An 18,257-nucleotide genomic window follows, 5' to 3' on the forward strand; every position below is an offset into this window, starting at 1 on the left:
GTTATTGTACAGACGCAGGTCTGTATATAAATTCCATCCGCAACAGAACCAACGGACCCACTTAACTGTCAGTGAATATGAAATACGAGGTGAGGTTAATCTTAGATCCTCACAGCAGCATGAACCCGTGACCCCCTGGCAGCTGAAGCAATACGCTTAAATCACCACATCCTCATTCATTTCAAGCTGATTTATTTTGGTTTCTTTTATTCTTCTGAAAAAGCTGCACAGCAACATGACACAAAAATATATTTTGGTTGTTTTTTGGGTTTTTTTTGCAGTGTATTACAATAACATTACAAGCTTGGTTTGTAAAAAACTGAATACTTCACTTATGTGACCTCAGCGTGAACAGCAGCATAAAAATCAATGAAATTATGAAGAATTATTGAAAAAAAACCACCACCACAACAAGTTCAAAACCCCGTAAAACATAAAAAAAAAATCAAAGAAAATTACTTTGAATTGTTTGATCTTTCTGTCCAGGACACAATTACTGTGGTCTTTAAACAGCATTCCTAATAAAAAGGAAAAAAAAGATTTTTATATTATTATAATGCTATCCAGCCCATTCAGAGTGAACAGAAACGAAGTGGCAACACACACAGTTTACAGCTCACATCCTAACCACAGTTTGTCGGAGTCACTTTAGATTTTAGACAGCTGAAAACTGCAGTAAAATCTGATCAATTACATCCTGTCATGGGGTCAGACAGTGGACAAGCAGCATCAGGAATGTTTTCATCTTTAATGTACATAAATGTATTAATAATAATCTTCTCCCTGTACATTTAAACTAGTCATGGGGATCCCGCAAGGTTCTGTGCTCGACCCACTACTATTGTACCCTATTCTCCCCTCCCTTCTTCATAAAAACACATTTGAGCTTCGATGCTACGCTGAATGAACCAAAAGACATTATTCCTGAAAGTTCCTGACTTTCAGATATGTCATATATATTGATAAAGTCTATCTTGGAGTGGTGACTCTAACATGTGGCACCGCTGTAAATAACCTTTAAAATACTGCTTTCATTCACTTAAACACAACACTGGATATCACCGATTAGCCCACTGGAAACTATTATTTGGTCCACTAAATCTTCTGGAACTACAAAACACCCCGACAGGGATAATCCTGTGCTAAGATGTTCCCTAAAATCTTCGTATTTCCATATCACAGCACAGACTGACTGCATGGAACATGCTAACGTCCTCGCTGTGTATCAGAACTAAATAAACCTATTAAAATCACGTTGGGATGTAGGATTGTAAACTTGATGGTTTTACCGACTGCTGCTGCTTCCGAGGGAGAGGCTGCACTCTCCGCGTGTTTACTGCTCGGCCTTGTAGCAGTAAACGCCGAACGACTTCTGAGTTTTGTCCGGGAATCCGACGAAGCGCACCGCAGATTCTGTGGGGCTGCAGTTCTTGCGAGGCCTGGAGATCGGGTAGCGGACGCTCCCGTCAGCCAGCCAGCCGGCATCGCAGCGGTCGTAACCCTCCAGCTTCCAGGCGGAGAAGATGTGGCCCACTTTGGCGATCTGGGCGCCGTCATCTAAACAGGCCTGCACGGCCTCAGCGAAGGTCAGCCTCTCGGGTTGGACCAGCCAATAAAAAGTCCCTGACAGGAAGCGCAAGAGGAAGAAGATTGTGAGCAACCAAACACCGGCGAGACAATAAAAGAAAGAGAACGAACCCTTGAGAGTGGAGGAAAAGCAGAACACGTCGAAGAGGCTCCGCCTGTCTTGGAGTCCGTAACTTCTGAGACCTGCTGGGTTGTCGGCGCCACCACAAGGCTCTCTGGCGTTGGTGATGGGATACCGCACCGAGCCGTCGCTCAGCCAGCCGGCGTTGCACCAGTCCAGACCATCTCTCCAGGCCTTTAGTAGCTGATTATGGCTCGCGATCACAGCATCTTGCTCAAGACACGCCTGCGTGGCTTTGGTGAAGTTCAGGTTGTAGCGGCCCGAAGGTGGGAAGTACGGAAAGACGACCCCTGAAGGCAGCAGCAACGTAATGGTTGATTGAAGGGTCGAGGGCAGAAAAGAGTAACTTACTTAGTTCCTCTCACCTTCGATGACGCAACCCTTCACTTTGAGGAAACCCTCTTCAGCTGTGCGTTTGGTGCCGTCGATGACCTCGCAGCGGTACTGTCCCATGTCCTCCACGGCGATGTCATGGATGACCAGGGAGACGTCTCTGCTGTCAGCGCCCTGTAGAAATACCCGGTTTTCGAATCTTCCAAAGGTTTTGGTCTTGGTTCCCAGCGAGAGCAGCACGTCCTCAAGCGGAGATTCGTCGTTTTCCAGCTTGATCCATTTCACCTGGATGCCGGTGTTGGATCTTTTGGACGGGAGCCGACAAGGCAGGGTGGCGTTGCCGCCGAGGTCGCCAAAAATCCGAACTGGAAATGATGTAAACATGCAGTGAGATCTGCTGGAACAGAAATGTGGGGGCAAGAAATGCAGCTTCAGAAGAAAGCCGAGCGGGTTGCCAGGTAACCGAACTGGAGGGGATGTTTAACAATGATGTTGAAGAAGATGCTGAGATGTGTTTCCTTTTGCGTTAGTCATGACATTTTGGAGGGACTGGAGTTTATTTATTCAAGGCTACTTACAACAGTTTTCCTCGTCACTCTGGTCGGAACAGTCAAATTCGTCATCACACTTCCACCTGGCTGGGATGCACTCCCCATATTTGCACTGAAAGTGACCAGGCGGACACGTCATCTCCTTATAAGCCTCTAAATGGTCAGAAGAGGAAAAGTTCTTGTGTGATCAGAAACAACCGGTAAAGGTAGAAAATCCCACACTCGTCACTCACATAAAGGCATCATTGTCCTTATTTCTGATGGTATCAAACCTACGTGTGCAGTTCTCCTCGTCGGTCTCGTCACCGCAATCGCTGGCGCCGTCGCATCTCCAGCCGGCCAGGATGCACTCTCCATTCTCACACTGGTACATCGCGGGATCACACGTCCTCCCTGCAGCAACAGGAGAAAACTACTTTGCAATTTGTTTTGGTGTGCAACAGGGACTCGAACCAGAACCCCTCCTGTTTGAGCTGCTGTTCCTCCTACAATGGTTCAGATTCAGATTCAGATCCTTTATTGTCCCACACGGGGAAATTTACAGTGCAACAACAGCAAGAGCACGCAGAGAACTTACGAGGACAGTTCATTTCGTCGCTGTTGTCGGGGCAATCGCCGCTACCGTCACATCTCCACGTGGCTGGAATGCATCTGCCAGAGCCGCACATAAAGTCCTCCGCTTGACAACTCTCCTGTAAGTCTGCATACGTCAAGAAGGCAAATTCACATGCAAGAATGAAACTAATGGGCAAGTATCAATGTCCCGGAGCCGCACTAGTATCCCAGCTGGACTATATGAGAGGCTGTAAACCAGGTCACGTGTGGCCGAGCCTCCTGATTGGCCGTGGCAGTCACATGTCCCAAAGCAGTGCAGCATTTTCTTGGTTTGCTGCCAGCCTACAGGTGACGCACGTGCATTGAAAATAGAAACAAAATGAAGTGACTCTCTCATGGTCTTTGCTGTTGCTCAACAAAGCGCTTCTGTTTGAGGTTAAGACGTGGACGCGAGACCTGCAGCGAGCACAGCTGTTCTGTGTGGTCTCTTCTCCGCCGGGTCTGGATTGTTTGTGAAGGATGACCAAGCTGGGGAGGGGAGCAACAACACAAAACACTGGACTCCTTTTGTTCCGACTCGTGTTCTGACGCAACATCGGGAGCCTGTTGTATATTTGCAGATTGCCATGGGCCCGTGAGTTTGAAACTCCAAAACCCGATCCAGATGCTGATGTCCAAGCAACCAAGGGAGATCTTGGCTGGTCATGGGAGAGCCACTACGTGAACTAAGCAGGGCCCCCAGTGACTGTTATATACACTCAGAAAACCAGCCGCGAGTCATATGTTCATATATGAAACAGCTGAGATCAGGCTGGCGGCCAGAACCCAACTGCTCTCAGCCCACAGCCGTATATCACAATAAATGAAATGACAGTCCCACAGAAGGCTTCCATAAAGGATGAGAGAAGCCGTCCTTTAGAGGGTGCAAGAAAAAGAAGAAGAAAGACAGCAGGATGTTTAACAGATGGAAACACATACATTAATGGCCACACTAGCCTCTAGAAGAGACACTGATCACGGCCTGGCGTCCCTTCAGGCTGATTCTGATCCCTCCCGTCTTTATTCAGGAAGATTTCTGCTGCTGACTAGCAACAAGTGCTCATCCCAAACAGCTGGAGAACAAAAAAATGGCCACGATGGTTCTAATGGGAATCCAGCTGCCACAGTGGGAAGGCCTTTATTTCTCTCCACATGGGGTCAAGCTTATCCTGTTGGAAATCGTTGACCAACATTCCACACGTTTGTTGACGTGCGATCTTATCAGTATGTCTGCGCGTTTGACAGTCCAGAAGGTTCGGAGGCGGAGGAGCAGAGCCAAGTTTCAGGGGCATGAGCGCATCCACAGATGGGTCACAGCAGGCTGATCTCACAAGAGCTGGACAGTAGCATGAATCACGTTAGAATCTTCTGGTTCCACCCATGAGAGTATGTAGCGCGTTCGACGTAGCTCTCCGGAGTCTCTCGGGAGTTTGCTCGGAAAGGCTGGACAATCCTGGTGGATCCCGTGGCTTCACACTCACACGTGTTCTCCATTATTTACAGCATTACACATGCAAATCGGAACCTCCCTGGAGGAGAATCAAGGAAAATGCGTCGTCTGCTCCTAATAAGTCAGTGATGTCACACAGCGAATCGTGGCTCGCGGCTCGAAAGGTTCCGGGTGTATCGCAAGAGCAAAGCGTCCAGTCGGCGAGCTCTTCGGTGAGCTCTGACGCCGTGCAGCTGGTCCGGCTCATGTTTCCGTTTGGGTTTTGGAACTTCGATATGGCTCCGGGATGGACGGAGGCTGGACTCTTGGGTGGGGGGTGGTATTCTAAACAGGTATGAGCAACTGCTCAAGATCAAACTTTCAAAGGGGACGAGGAGAACCTAGCGCTCCTAGCTCGGAATGCTATGGAGCTTTTCTTTTTATTCCTTATGAATTTCCAATAGTTATATATTTTAATTCCGTCGCTCCAGGTCATTTAAGATCAAGCACGGGCTCCCCCCCCCGCCCCTGCCCCCCCTCCCAGAGGGTAGCGGACTCACCAATGCATTCTAGCTCATCGGTGTAGTCTGAGCAGTCCTTGTCTCCGTCGCACTGCCAGCTGGCTGGGATGCACAGACCGTCCTTACACCGGAACTGATTGGCTTCGCACTGAGACTCTACGGTCAGGCAGACGGGAAGAGTTTTGTTTTGAAGCAACATGCTGCATTTTCCTACCACGCTTGACATTTTACAGCACCCCTCCCTACCTGTGAGGTTCACGAGCCGTAGAAAAACCAACTTAAAGATGGAGCCACCTCCGGTAACAAATAAGAGATCTTACCACAGTCCTCCTCGTCGGAGTTATCAGCACAATCAACGTCGCCGTCACATCTCCACACAGCGGGAATGCAGTTTCCTAGCTTGCACTGGAACTCGTGGCTTTCACACGCTGGAACTCCTGCATCAGTAAGAAATGTCGGTGATACCAAATCATAGCCACATGGAACAGGCAGCTGTGATTATCCAGACTCTCCCGGGATGAACCCTTCTCATCTATCACCCTTCCAGGACTTGGCAGTCTTTCCAAAATTATCATCTAGAATCAATTTCAAATGACTAATGACCGCCACCGGTAACAGCTTTAAAGCTTGCAGCCTGGTTCCAGAGGGTCGTCTACGTGTCTGTGTAAGTCAGAGGCAACTGCTGGGCCTGGATCTCTGAACCTTCTACAGGGCCCCTCAGCTTTGCTTTAAAAGTCGGACTTTTATCCCTCGTTTTGAAATAAAAGGGGAGGCTAATGCTCACGCTAACAGATCATCTGAGGGAAAACAGGGGATGAGTGAGCAGATCCCGACGACGGGATTCCTGGGATTAAAAAGAACGACTTCCCACGTCACTGAGCGCTCGGTTGGAGCCCAGAGTGTAAAACTGTGTGACGTCTTTGCCATTGTTCAGCGAGTGACTCATGTCTACGTGACCGAGCTTCCCCTTTCATTTGTGCCATATCAGCATCGAGGGTGTGTGAATCTTGACATTTATTAGCCTGTTATTAGCTGCGCTAAACCTTGGAACAGAGTAACAGGAGCCGTGTGTTCATTCACAGCCAAAGACCAAAGAAACCCACGACACTTTTCTTCTAAACGAGTGGTTGATGACACCAGAGCCGCTCGCTTGTCTGCGTCCGCTGCTGGGGGCTCCGGATCATCCTGAGAACACTAACCCTCATTTTTAGAAAATAACGATCCTGTTTATCATTAAATCCTTTATCTTTCGGTCTGGTCCCTTTTCTATCCTTTCACTTGTGTAATGCACCATTTGTCTCTCTAGAAGACCCCCGACGGGGTCAGACTTGCATGGGATGGGGGGTCAGAGGTCAGCACTATGGGCTCCCAGCTTCTGTCAGGACCATTTAGGACTGTGCGTCTGTTGCTTGCAGGCTTTTGTCCTTGTTGTCCCCACCTCCTATTTTATTTTGAAATCTGGGGTCATCCTCGTCTTCCTGTCAAGTTTCCCGCCAGCGTGACGGCGTGCCAGCTCTAATGTGTTCCACCTGTGTCATTGTCTCGCTCCACCTCGAGTATAAAAGCTGTTTCCCTCCTCTCCTGCTCCTGATTGTCTTGTTGTACCTGAGTGGAGCATCATTCCAGACTCTCCCAGTGTTGACTGGTGAGCCTGGCTGTGATTTAGGTGCCCCCACTTGAGCTGATACCGTCCTGGTTTACGGATTCGGGGTTGAATAAACGGACTTTGAGTACCAGCCTGATGGCCTCAAGCCTTCTGGTGGAGTTTCCATGCTCTCCTCACGTGTTTCTGGGTGAACTGGTTCCACCAAACAAACACCAGCTGCCCCCCCCAAGCCTCCACACACTCCTCAGGTACAGCTCAACGCCAGAATTCAGACTTAACAATTGTGTATGTTTATGTAATGTATGGAAAAGTATATCTAGGCTGCTGATTCTGTCAATATTTACCACTATGAAAGCCAATATTAGGAAAACCAAACATCATTTCCCGAGGGTGATTTTAATAATTAGCTGTACAAAGTCTTAAAAGTTAAATGAAAATTGTAAGAGGCCACTTAATTTTAAAGTGCCTTTCTCATTTGTTTGAAAAGAGAACCAAATGTGTGACAAGGTTTCTACACTAATTTGCCCATTTTAATCTTAAACTCTAATTTTATTTTAACCCTGACGGCAGTGGCCGCATTTTAATTTCTGTTTCATCCCGTGTTTTAATTATGGCGATGATGAGGCCACAGGGCCCCCCACCCCGTTTTTTTTTTCTTTCTACGACAACAGTGAAGACGAGACCTTACCTTTAACCCAGCAGAACTCCAGGAGTAACAACTGTAGTAACGCGAGTTTCCACACCTCCGCCCACATCTCCAGCTGTGTTCCCGCAAATCTCCAGGTTCTCACAGGCTCCGTGCGTCCCAGTGTGTGTGCGTGAGCCTCTGCCACAGCGGCTGATCCGTTTGTTTCTGCATTCTGCTTCCTCGGCAGCCATAAGTGACGCTGGTGGGCGGGCCGGTGTGGAAGAATGCTTGGACTGCAGTGAATCCTGCACACATAAATACTTGTTCTCCAGACTTTGTGCAACTTTAAAGGTCCAAATGTGAAGTTGCACCATTGCCAGAATGCCTTGAGTCAAAAAAGTTAGCATATTCATATATCTCGTGTTTGTTTGTTTAACCATTTCTGATTCTATTTATAATAGAGTGCAAATAAAAGTCATCACCAAGGTACCGATAGAGCAGAAAATGTTATTCCGCCCTCTTGTGGCCGAAGGCGGAAATCACAGCGATTACAGATGTGCGTGACATTATTTAATGTAAACCCCAAAGTTTTTTAAAATAAATTATGACTATTGTACGGAAGAATCTGACTGCTTTAGTTTTTCAACATTGATTCATAAAATGTTATTTTACATTAGATTATTAACATTTTCGCGTTACATATTTTGCCCGTTCGGGTGGATTTAATCTTGCGGTTTTTCACCAGTAGGTCGAGCTGTCAGACTGGGGATAAAACCACGATTGTCGGGTCGCTTCCACAGTCCAGCTGATTTGAAATGGCACAAATCTCATAATTGCCCCTTAAAAAATATGGAAAATAAAACCGTAGCTTAGTAGCTTGACCTACAAATGTATTTATCTTTTGTAATGTTGCATTAAATCGCACTTGCTTCAGGAACAATTAACATCCAGGCCGAGTTATTGTCCTCCACCAGAAACTGACTTGAGGGGACAGAGGAAAAGCAAACGTGACTTGTATGGAATGCTACAGCTGCAGAAGAGTCTCCTTGGTGCAGGCCTGTGTATTAGAAGAGGGTTTGTTTATTAAAAAGTGGTTTTGACTCAAGTAAACAAGATTAGAGCCTTTTTCCATTGCTTTTACTGCTGAGACCGATGCTAAAGATGTAACCTTGACATAAACAGTTAAAGGGGTGAGCTCCTGCTCATGAAAGGCTCGTCCTTTAGCAGCAGAGGCTCCCTCATAGAGACCATTAGAGGGGTGCAGCCTGCTTTAACTGGTGGTGATCAAAGGCTGCAACTGGATGCCCCGGCGAGAGAAAAAAAGAAAAGACATTTGTGGCTCATGAAATGCACGTGTTTTCTAGGTGATCGCCGGAAAAACCTCTGAACCCACGTCTGAGGAATTTAACGAGCATCCAAGATTTATTTTGCGAAGGTAATGCACCTTGGGTCTTCCTGTAAGCTTCCTGGCAGCCACTGACTCCCGAGGGAACGGCCTGGTCTAATGCAAACATCAGATCACGATAGTCTGCACCGATCAGGATCTGCAGACGGAGGAGAACCGGAAGCGTGGAAGATTGTCCAGCAGCATTCTGAAAGGCTGTTTTTGTGGGAGGAAGAGGGTCACCTTAAATCCTCACATCAACATGCTGTCCCTAACTCAGGCTGCTTAAACAGCCTTATATACGGTTCACCCCATAATACATGCTGGTTATAGTTCTACAAAATAATGACAAAACCATTATGAGAAAAAAGGTTTATGTTTTTTCTTTAAAAAGATACACAATGATAAGATACAAAGAGGCCTTTAGTCTTGTTTTTGTGCACAAGTGCAACAGATATTTTCCACGGGTCAAAAATGCATCATGACGCGTGAGCTGAAATATCCACAATATTTCAGTGCATATGATAAATATAGCAGGATTAATGTAACAAAAAGAACATGGAAACACTGTGGAGGTGTTGTTTTGTTCTGGTCTTTAATCTGGTGTTGGAATTCACCTCATTTTCGATCGATCACAGTTTACATATCACACAAATGCATTTGATAAAAGTAACATCGGATTTGTATTTTATTCATGCTAGCAAAGCTAATCTGGGCTGGGATCGACAAACACAACACAAGACTGACACAGAACATACATGCTGCATCAGGTTATCATAGCCAAGCAACAGCCAAACAGCTCTGGTGAGCTTGTCTGAGACGCCAGTACAGAAAGGTCACAGTCTTCTTTACATTCGGTGTCTGGCCTCAGAGGAGGCAGACGGATGATGAAATATGGCATTTATCTGGAGTACCTCCCAACTGTCATGATATTAGCGTGATGTGTGACCAGTTGAAGCTCTTACAACAACACTTTACAAATGCCCAAAATGTCACATTCTTTTATTGCTCAGACATTTGATGAAGCAGCCGATCTTTGCAGATAAAACATAAATCTGGAGTCGTTCCGGGGAGGACAGACTAAAGGCAGATGTCAGTCGTCGAGCTCTTATCTGTCAGCTCGCTCGCGCACGACCTCACCGTGAGGGTTGTCAGAGATAATGGGATCACGTTGGGATGTAGGATTGTAAACTTTATTGATGGTTTTACCGACTGCTGCTGCTTCCGAGGGAGAGGCTGCACTCTCCGCGTGTTTACTGCTCGGCCTTGTAGCAGTAAACGCCGAACGACTTCTGAGTTTTGTCCGGGAATCCGATGAAGCGCACCGCAGCTTCTGTGGGGCTGCAGTTCTTGCGGGGCCTGGAGATCGGGTAGCGGACGCTCCCGTCAGCCAGCCAGCCGGCGTCGCAGCGGTCGTAACCCTCCAGCTTCCAGGCGGAGAAGATGTGGCCCACTTTGGCGATCTGGGCGCCGTCATCTAAACAGGCCTGCACGGCCTCAGCGAAGGTCAGCCTCTCGGGTTGGACCAGCCAATAAAAAGTCCCTGACAGGAAGCGCAAGAGGAAGAAGATTGTGAGCAACCAAACACCGGCGAGACAATAAAAAGAAAGAGAACGAACCCTTGAGAGCGGAGGAAAAGCAGAACACGTCGAAGAGGCTCCGCCTGTTTTGGAGTCCGTAACTTCTGAGACCTGGTCCGTTTTTGGCGCCACCACAAGGCTCTCTGGGTTTGGTGATGGGATACCGCACCGAGCCGTCGCTCAGCCAGCCGGCGTTGCACCAGTCCAGACCACCTCTCCAGGCATCTAGCAGCTGATCGGAGGACGCGACCACGGCATCTTGCTCCAGACACGCCCGCACGGCATTGGTGAAGTTCATGTTGTAGCGGCCCACGCGGAGGTGGTACGGGAAAACGACCCCTGAAGGAGACAGCAAGGAGATCAAATGTGGTCAACGAAGGCCGTCAGCGTAATAATGAACGTAGCCTTTGTCCAACTGAGCAAGGAAACATCTGCACGTTGGGATGCTTGATCTCGTTCCTGGAAACTGAAGACAAGTGATGAGCCATCGTGGCTTCATTTCCTTCCCGTCTTAAAAGCTTTCCTTTCTCCCCACTACTTTTGCCTGAAGTCGCTCCACGCACGTGGGCGAGCCGTCGCCGAAAGGGAACCAGATGCTGGCGAACGCTGGCGAAAAACAAGCTGCAGCGATTCCGGCTAACAAATGTGAAACAATCCTCGGCTGGAATGGGAAGCAGGAATCAGACGCGGGAAAAACAGGACAGATCGGACCAACACAATCGGCTTCTGTTTGCATGTTGATTAAATATATTCATGTTCCACAGGAGTAGACAAAACAAAGGATTCATGCTAGCAAAAATTACCCACCATCCTTGAGACCACCTTGCACTTCCAAGTGAACCTCCTGGACCACATCTGTCATGCCGTTGATGAGCTCGCACTGGTATTTCCCCGCGTCCTGCATGGCGATGTTGGTTATTAAGATGGAGCCGTCGTCGCTGTCGCTGTTCACGATGGAGACCCGGTCCTCAAAGCTTCCAAAGGTCTTCTTGTGGAATCCCATTGAAAGCAGCACGTCCTCATTGAACGCCTCGTCCTCCGCCACTTTGGTCCACTTGACTCGGATGCCGGTGGCGCCAAAGAACATGGTGTCTTTGGACGGGAGCTGGCAGGGCAGCGTGGCGTTGCCGCCGAGGTCGGCGAAAACCCTGACTGGAAAGTGAGGAAACCCGAAGACGTTTAATTGTCCATTTTTATGGATCGAAACACTTCAGTACAATCTGCTGTTTACTTTTGTTTTGCGCCTGGCGGCAATCCGGCGCCACAAAGTTCTGTTTGTGAAAACACGGAAAGCCGCAGGTGTGCGTGAAAGAGGAAAACCGCAGATGAAAGATTAACGTTGATGTTAGCCCCCCCCGCCCGCCCCCCGCCGTCAGCGTATTTCTGTCTCAGTGGAAACAAACCAGACAGAAACTCAATAATCCGAGACAAGCCTGAGCCTTATTTTCAGGTCGCCAGTTTGTTTGAAGGAAAACAGCGAGGTCTTTGTCTTAACCGGGTCTCCCACAGTTGCCTTGACCTCCGTGTTTAGAGCTCGGGGATTGTTTAGTTAATGTGACCCCGGGGGTGGCGGCGCTGGTGGCAGCAGCCTGTAGGCAGTAATAACACGCAGATGAACGGATGCATGTGTGCCGTCGCTTTCATCGGCCCGGCTACAAAGGACCCGTAACACCGACCTTTTGACCTTTGAATGTGCCGCAAATGAACGGCTAATTTCAGCGAACTCGTGGCCCAATCATCATTGTTGGATCATTTAGTCATTATGTCACTCACATTATTGTTCTTTGTCAATATACTTGCGTTCCCAAGTATGTTCCAAGTCCTCTCATGTGTACTTGCTTGTGGATTTGGGACCACTAAGTATCCCACAATATTCAGGGAGACTACAAATCCCAGAGTGCAATCTGTTGTGCTTTTGTCTGTTACCGTATCTCTGATGAAAATATGGCCAGATGCCACCTGTTTTTCTACAAATGTGTGCAGAAATGTGCTGAACGTGTGTGCGCCCGTCCTTCAAGGCACCTTTCCGCTGAGCGCACATACTCGAGGTTTCAGGTGATATTACAAATGAGGCGGCACGGCCATCGGAGACTTGGCACGCATGTTCTTCAGTGGACACCTTTGGTTCTGGCAGAGGATCAGACCCACTCAGAAACTTCTGATGAGTTCTCCACAGTTCTTTAGTATTGTTGCGAAAGCGGAAAACTCCCAATTTGTGTTCCGGAGCGTAAACTTCCGCGGATCCTCCTTTCATTCCTTATTCTACCCTCCCTTCTAACTGCTGACGGGGTTTTATCACATCAAGCAGCTGCGCTTGTCTCTCGAGCGCTCGTCAGAGGTCCTCATTGTGTGATCGAAACCCAACTTTTACCCCCGCTAATTCCTAATGTGTCTGAAAACATTCTAAAGTTTAACGGCAGTCTGAGCCTCATTCCTCTCTGTTTGTGGGGAATGAGTCACAGCTTCAGAACCTCGTTAACTCTCCGCATGGGCATTGGCTGCGTGGAGCACAGGCTGAAATATGAGGTAGCCAGGATGACTAAACCCGCCCCTCAAAGGCCGTGGCAAAGGTGAAGGTGATTATAAACGCGACTACGACGGCGCTGCCAGCTCACCAGATGCGACGCCAACTCCGGAATTTATGAGTAAGCGGTTTACAAATCTCTGGAAAATGGAGTAGATGGAATAAAGACTCCCATTGAGATTCGCTCAAATGAAAGCCAGCCTCTCTGTGTGGTTTGATACTCGTGTGGAAAACTTGATGAAGCTCCTCAGCGCTGATAAAAGACTATACGGGCATCAAGAGCAGCTTCACCGTAGGTAAGAGCGGCAGCGGCGTCCAGGTCAGTTCCGACCTCTCACGCTCCTGCACGTCCCAGCAGACACATGTCCCGCGGGGGAAAGTGGCCCCAACCTTGTGGGATACACGCTCGTAAAAGCCCGGGCGGCTCTGTGTACTCAGCTTGCTGGGAAGAGAAGGTCCTTGTCCTTTGGCCTTCTCACCTCCAGCTAAAGCCCGTTTACACAGGCCTGGCTGAAGTCGCAGCCCGTTGCCCAAACCGCCACGTCTACCGTAACGCTGAAGCTTTCCTTCGGTAAAAAGGCTGGGAATCAGTGCAGTTTGGGCCGATACGTGAGCACGCACGGGACAATAAAATGGAAAAAGCTCAGCAGCTGCAGCCAGCTACTGACGTTTTATGAGCAGGCACGATTCTGTTAAAGGTTCTATTCAGCTGTAATGGGAAACACCTGCTTGTTAATAAGATCCAACTGTAAATTCAAGAGCATTGCAGAGGTCTGAGTTTGCTGGCAGTCCTATATTCTCCAGCTAGAGAGGCGTAATTATGCTGTTAAGCCCCTGAATGTTAGTTTTAAGAGAGAGGCTCAGCTTTAGCTGCTGCCCTGATTGAGTCTGAATGGTAAAAAGAACTGAAGCTACAGCTAAACGGTGGGTGTGTAGCACTCGCGCTGCGCATTGTGAGCGCTCGGACAGCTCAAACGTGGCCGTAGTGATATGTTATCTCCTAACTCATGTGCGGTGTCACCACGCCAGCCGCCTCACGCCGGGCCTCAGTAACCACTAGCTACAGCGAGCATTAGGCTCCACAGACTGTTCCATTGTGGGGAAAAACAGTCATTTGGCTGCCGGGGAGCATCGGGCATACGTTTGGGTGTGGGTCGTTAATCTTAACTTCCCTCCTGTCAAGGTGTGTGTGTGTGTGTGTGTGATACAATGGCTGGCTTCCAAACAGCAGTGCCCCAGCAGTCAGCAGAAATAAGGACAAACTACGCCCCATGAACACAAACGTATTGCTCATTGGGCTGATGCGTTACTACACTACATCAGACCCTGAGATGATGAAGACGGAGCCAACGCGGATGCGGAGCCCAGATGGATCCTATTCGCCGGGTTTGCAAACGCACGGACATCATTTTAGTGAGCCTGAGGAGGAGGGAAAAAAACGCTGTCCCTGAAGTCATTCATCTCGTCTCCCGACTGCTTCCTCTTGGCGTGTCGGAGCAGAAGCGAGTCCTGAGACGCCCTGTTTCCACACTCGCTGAGTCAGCGGGGTCGCTGATTAGTGCTCACGCACCAGAGCGCAGCGGCTGTTTCGTAGCTCATGGTTGGTGCGGATCTGAATTACCGGGGACACGTGTCCCTGTTTCATTTCCTGTCTGCGTCGGAAACGCCGTCAATTCAGAGAACGGATACAATAGTTGTCGTAAATCGTTGACTGTTGTGGTGACTTTTTACAAGTATTATTTATGAAAGTGAATGGCCCTATTGTTCCACCAGCCTGTCCTGGTCCCTGAAGTGGTCACCCTCCAATGAGACACTTTTACACACATGCATTCATTGACGAACCCTCACACTCACACACCCATGCTGGAATGAGGTCTTAATCTTACCTTCAAATTGAGGGGAAGCGCTCCTCACCTGCACCTTGGCCGCCAGAATGATGGAGATTATTGTGATGAAGAGTTGATTCCTCATTTTTTAAATTGGAATTTACACACTTTAACAGGAAACCTTTGACTTAAGACAAAGGGTCAAATGTAGACTGGCATGAGTTGCAACAGCAGCAGCAGCTTCTGTGGTGTTACTGCAGACGTTTGGGATCCTCCAGAGAAGTGGCTTTTATTGTGGTCCAACATGACCGAGACCACGCCCCCCCTCCTGTCAGCCCATCCCGTTCGGGGCTCTAATCTGGCTCTCATTTGTCAAGTTATTGAAGAAAAAAAACACCTCTATAGAGAGAGGACACAGCAAAAGATCCACACAATCCCAACAGGCACAAATGAAGCGCTCGTTCTGACATTAATGGGATGGATGCGTCCACGCTTGGAATGAAATAATAAATAATTCTATGTAGGGGCCATAGAATGATTCCAACAGGAAGGCGTAACCACATCTTATATTTATACCTCATCCTACCTTATTTGATTAATTGATTTCTCATTTCTTCCTTTATTACGTTCCGAGCATTTTCCGAGCATGTCAGCTAACAATCGGGCACTTCCTCGGTTGCTAATTGAGTCTCGGTCACCGGGGGAGCGAACTGTTGTTCAAAGAGCAGTTTTACAGGGGTGTAAACCAGGCATGCGACCAGCAGAGGTGTTGTGTGTGGTCCTTCCGTTTTTTCAGCTGTCTGGGTCATCCTTTACGAATGACGAAACTCCGAGGGAGGAAACACGCTAAACATCACCGGAGCGATAACATCTGCTCCCCTCCTTCTTCTGAATCCATGCTGGGACACTGTGGTGCATCACACACTCCCAGCTTGCCTGTTTCTGAGCTTCGTATGCAAACATCGGGCTGTTGAGGCGACGTTTAAGTGCTGACAAAGCAAAGATGTGTGTGGAGAGGAGGGCCGAATGTGGTTTAAATTAGAAATGGAAGCACTCGAGGCCCACAGCGATGAATGCGTGATTATCAGCGGATAATTGGAGAGGATTGGAGGCGTTTGATGGCAGCCAGAATGTGTGCGCCGGAGTCAGCATGTTTTATAATTCCACAGGATCTTAGCAATATGTCTGTAGAGTTGTTAGTCCACAGCATGTCCACAGAGACACAGAGCCGGGTTTCATGGGCACGAGCGCATTCACAGATGGGTCACAGGAGGCTGATCTCATGATGACCAAGCCAGGATCTTCTGGTTCCACCCATGAGGAGCCTGGCAGGAGTCTGGGCAAACCTGATGGATCTTGCGTCTTCCCAAAACTTCTCCACTTCTTAATTCATGCAAATAACAGGAGCATTCTTGGAGATGATTCAAGCACAATGCATCTTCTGCTCCTCAAGTCGGAAATGGCTGACTGGGCTTTAAAAGTTCTGGGTGGATCTGCCAAGCAAAGTGTTGAATCAGCACTAAAGTGAGCAGAGTGCAGCCCCGATGTCCTCACAACTGCTGGGTCACCATCCCGTCCTGTCCCCCCCGCATCAGGGCGGACCCCACAAGAGAACGGATCCATTTGTTTTTGTGAAGGATATTGCCTGTCGTCAAGTTCTGATTAGCAATGACTCCGGGATGGATGCCGGCCAGCAGTGGATCGAGGTGTGTGTGTGTGTGTGTGTGTGTGTGTGTGTGTGGGGGGGGGGGGGTACTCACCAACTGGCTGTGAGAATAAGCACAGCCACCGTTAATGGGATTTAAACTATTGTTCACAGCCAAATGTGACTTCCACAGTTAACACATGACAGGCAACAACTGGGGGATGTTTTTGATTTAATCCTTTAATTTAGTTCACGAACACCCACTGTGACTGCAAAACTGATGAGGCAGAGAGAAAACGTTCAAAAATGCTCATCTCAGCTTTCTTAATTCCCCAAATGCACATCTGGTCCAAAGGACTCGAACCTGTGACCAACAACCCGCCCTCTACTATAGGCAGATGCTCTTTGCCTGAGTTTCTTGTTTGAAGATATGGAAATACAAGCAAAAGAGTGAATGTATCGAGGTGTCGGTGGGTTGGGTCGAGTCTTTATGTCTTCAGTAGCGCCGTGGGTTCTTGCACAGGTGTAGAACACGGACAGCATAATGAAAGAACCTGAGCATAACCTGATCCAGAACACCGGATGGTACATGCAGGCTCCTGCACATCTCCTGAAACTCGCCCCGTGGCCTGCGTGTGTGAGGGGGCAGAGGTGAAAAAAGGCAGCAGGGTTTATTTGAGCTGTATCACAAAGGCGAGTGTGTGACACCCCCACGGAGGTTGCTATGATACAGCTCGTCACCCTCCACATCATTTACAAGCCATGAGGACAAGAAAGTCATAGAAAACGTACACGCGAGAGGCTCCGCGGGGCCCGGCGGAGTCCTATTTCTCAGCTCAATACTGTCATAATCCCAATAAAATAATAAAACGGGACACGGTCACCTCGTAAACCCCCTCAGGAGTAATGAGTGTTAATGTGGGTGGGGTCCGACACTTCTCAGGGCTTTCAATACCTGAACACATCTTTAATATGATAAGATATATTGTTCTAATATTCTTCTACACTAAACTTGCAGAATCTTGGAACCCTCATTGGCACCGGTAGGACCCATAACGCGTAACATGCTAAACCACTGGTGCGGCGCCTCTTTTTGAATGGAAAGCGGTAAATCCCCCCTTTTCTGGCGGTGCCAGTCTAACATAAACAACTGGGTTCCATGGAAACCTTGGAAGTAATCACAGTGTGTGTATCTGGCTCTTTGTCGACCACACTGGCACATTAGGAGAATTTATAGTCGCCAGTGAAACGAGCGCGTTGGTTAGCGACATCACTTCGAAGGATCTGAACTCTGCTTTGGCTTCGGTGTGAATGGAAACAAATCGTTACCCAGATGTGTGAAAATAAAGGCTTCATCTCTTCTCACTTAGCTTCCTGCTTTAGATGTGTGGACAGATTTTAATTAAATGCTGCAGAATCATAATGGCTCCTCTTTAACAGCATCGCGAGGGCCTCGTGCACTCTTGGACACAGTCCTTCTACCCCTCAAATGCACGTAGAAGCTGCAGAGAACCCCTGTGGACCCCAGGAGAACATGCACACCCTGCATGTTTAAAGGTTCCAGAGGAGAGCTTTGAAAATCATCAACAACCGTTGCCATAGAGACCCACCTAACCCATTATTTTTAAAAGACAATTAGTCCTCCTCTCCTCTCTGGCCATTTTCATTCAAATGTGTGTTATAATGTAAACATCTGCTTGCTTTTTTCTTTTATGTGATGAAATATATACAGTATATATATATATATAAAACCTACACTGCTCACATCAATTTTTAATGAAGAAAATGCCGCGTTCTCAAAGGATGTTTTTCTGCTTTCACCTACATTTGGTGGTTATTAGAAAAATTTCATCATAAAATGCTGCTGTGGTTTCAGCCAACAGCATTTTGCCATTTGAGCCGCCTTGAGTGTTGAAAGCGATAGTAAA

The 18,257-nt window shown here is 48.1% G+C and overlaps 2 protein-coding genes across 3 annotated transcripts; both read right to left on the bottom strand.

Annotated features, from left to right (window-relative positions):
* Positions 1–184: 184 nt before the first annotated feature.
* LOC101070381 (hyaluronan and proteoglycan link protein 1-like) lies at positions 185–7,616 on the bottom strand. The gene is made up of 10 exons (XM_011615839.2): positions 7,431–7,616; positions 5,457–5,573; positions 5,176–5,292; positions 3,170–3,292; positions 2,869–2,985; positions 2,620–2,745; positions 2,074–2,406; positions 1,699–1,998; positions 1,290–1,623; positions 185–518 (listed from the first exon to the last, which is right to left on the bottom strand). Exons 1-9 carry the CDS (start codon positions 7,495–7,497, stop codon positions 1,334–1,336), a joined length of 1,590 nt encoding a protein of 529 aa, XP_011614141.2. The 5' UTR covers positions 7,498–7,616; the 3' UTR covers positions 185–518; positions 1,290–1,333.
* On the bottom strand, positions 185–14,961 carry LOC101070152 (hyaluronan and proteoglycan link protein 1-like). Of its 2 annotated transcripts, XR_003886574.1 has the most exons (5): positions 14,745–14,961; positions 11,142–11,486; positions 10,374–10,673; positions 9,933–10,297; positions 185–1,262 (listed from the first exon to the last, which is right to left on the bottom strand). XR_003886574.1 is itself a non-coding variant. In XM_029829369.1 (4 exons), the coding sequence occupies exons 1-4, from the start codon at positions 14,827–14,829 to the stop codon at positions 10,008–10,010; spliced, it is 1,020 nt and encodes a 339-aa protein (XP_029685229.1). In that variant the 5' UTR covers positions 14,830–14,961; the 3' UTR covers positions 9,326–10,007. The 2 variants fall into 2 exon arrangements, 1 of the variants encoding a protein (XP_029685229.1); XM_029829369.1 differs by lacking the exon at positions 185–1,262 and having other exon boundaries at positions 9,326–10,297.
* Between the last annotated feature and the right edge of the window lie 3,296 nt (positions 14,962–18,257).

This window comes from Takifugu rubripes, chromosome 21 (genome assembly GCF_901000725.2).
Source record: "Takifugu rubripes chromosome 21, fTakRub1.2, whole genome shotgun sequence".
NCBI classification, from domain to species: domain Eukaryota; kingdom Metazoa; phylum Chordata; class Actinopteri; order Tetraodontiformes; family Tetraodontidae; genus Takifugu; species Takifugu rubripes.

What these genes read in the sequence shown, in the direction of transcription:
- LOC101070381 (XM_011615839.2), bottom strand. Translation starts at nt 7,497, where the DNA reads ATGTGGGCGGAGGTGTGGAAACTCGCGTTACTACAGTTGTTACTCCTG. An exon ending in GAGTGACGAGGAAAACTGTT is followed by an intron (nt 2,407 to 2,619) that starts GTAAGTAGCCTT and finishes CATCATTTCCAG; the next exon opens with TTCGGATTTTTGGCGACCTC. An exon ending in GAAGGGTTGCGTCATCGAAG is followed by an intron (nt 1,999 to 2,073) that starts GTGAGAGGAACT and finishes TGCTGCCTTCAG; the next exon opens with GGGTCGTCTTTCCGTACTTC.
- LOC101070152 (XM_029829369.1), bottom strand. Translation starts at nt 14,829, where the DNA reads ATGAGGAATCAACTCTTCATCACAATAATCTCCATCATTCTGGCGGCC. An exon ending in CGCTTCCCCTCAATTTGAAG is followed by an intron (nt 11,487 to 14,744) that starts GTAAGATTAAGA and finishes CTCACTTTCCAG; the next exon opens with TCAGGGTTTTCGCCGACCTC. An exon ending in GCAAGGTGGTCTCAAGGATG is followed by an intron (nt 10,674 to 11,141) that starts GTGGGTAATTTT and finishes TGTCTCCTTCAG; the next exon opens with GGGTCGTTTTCCCGTACCAC.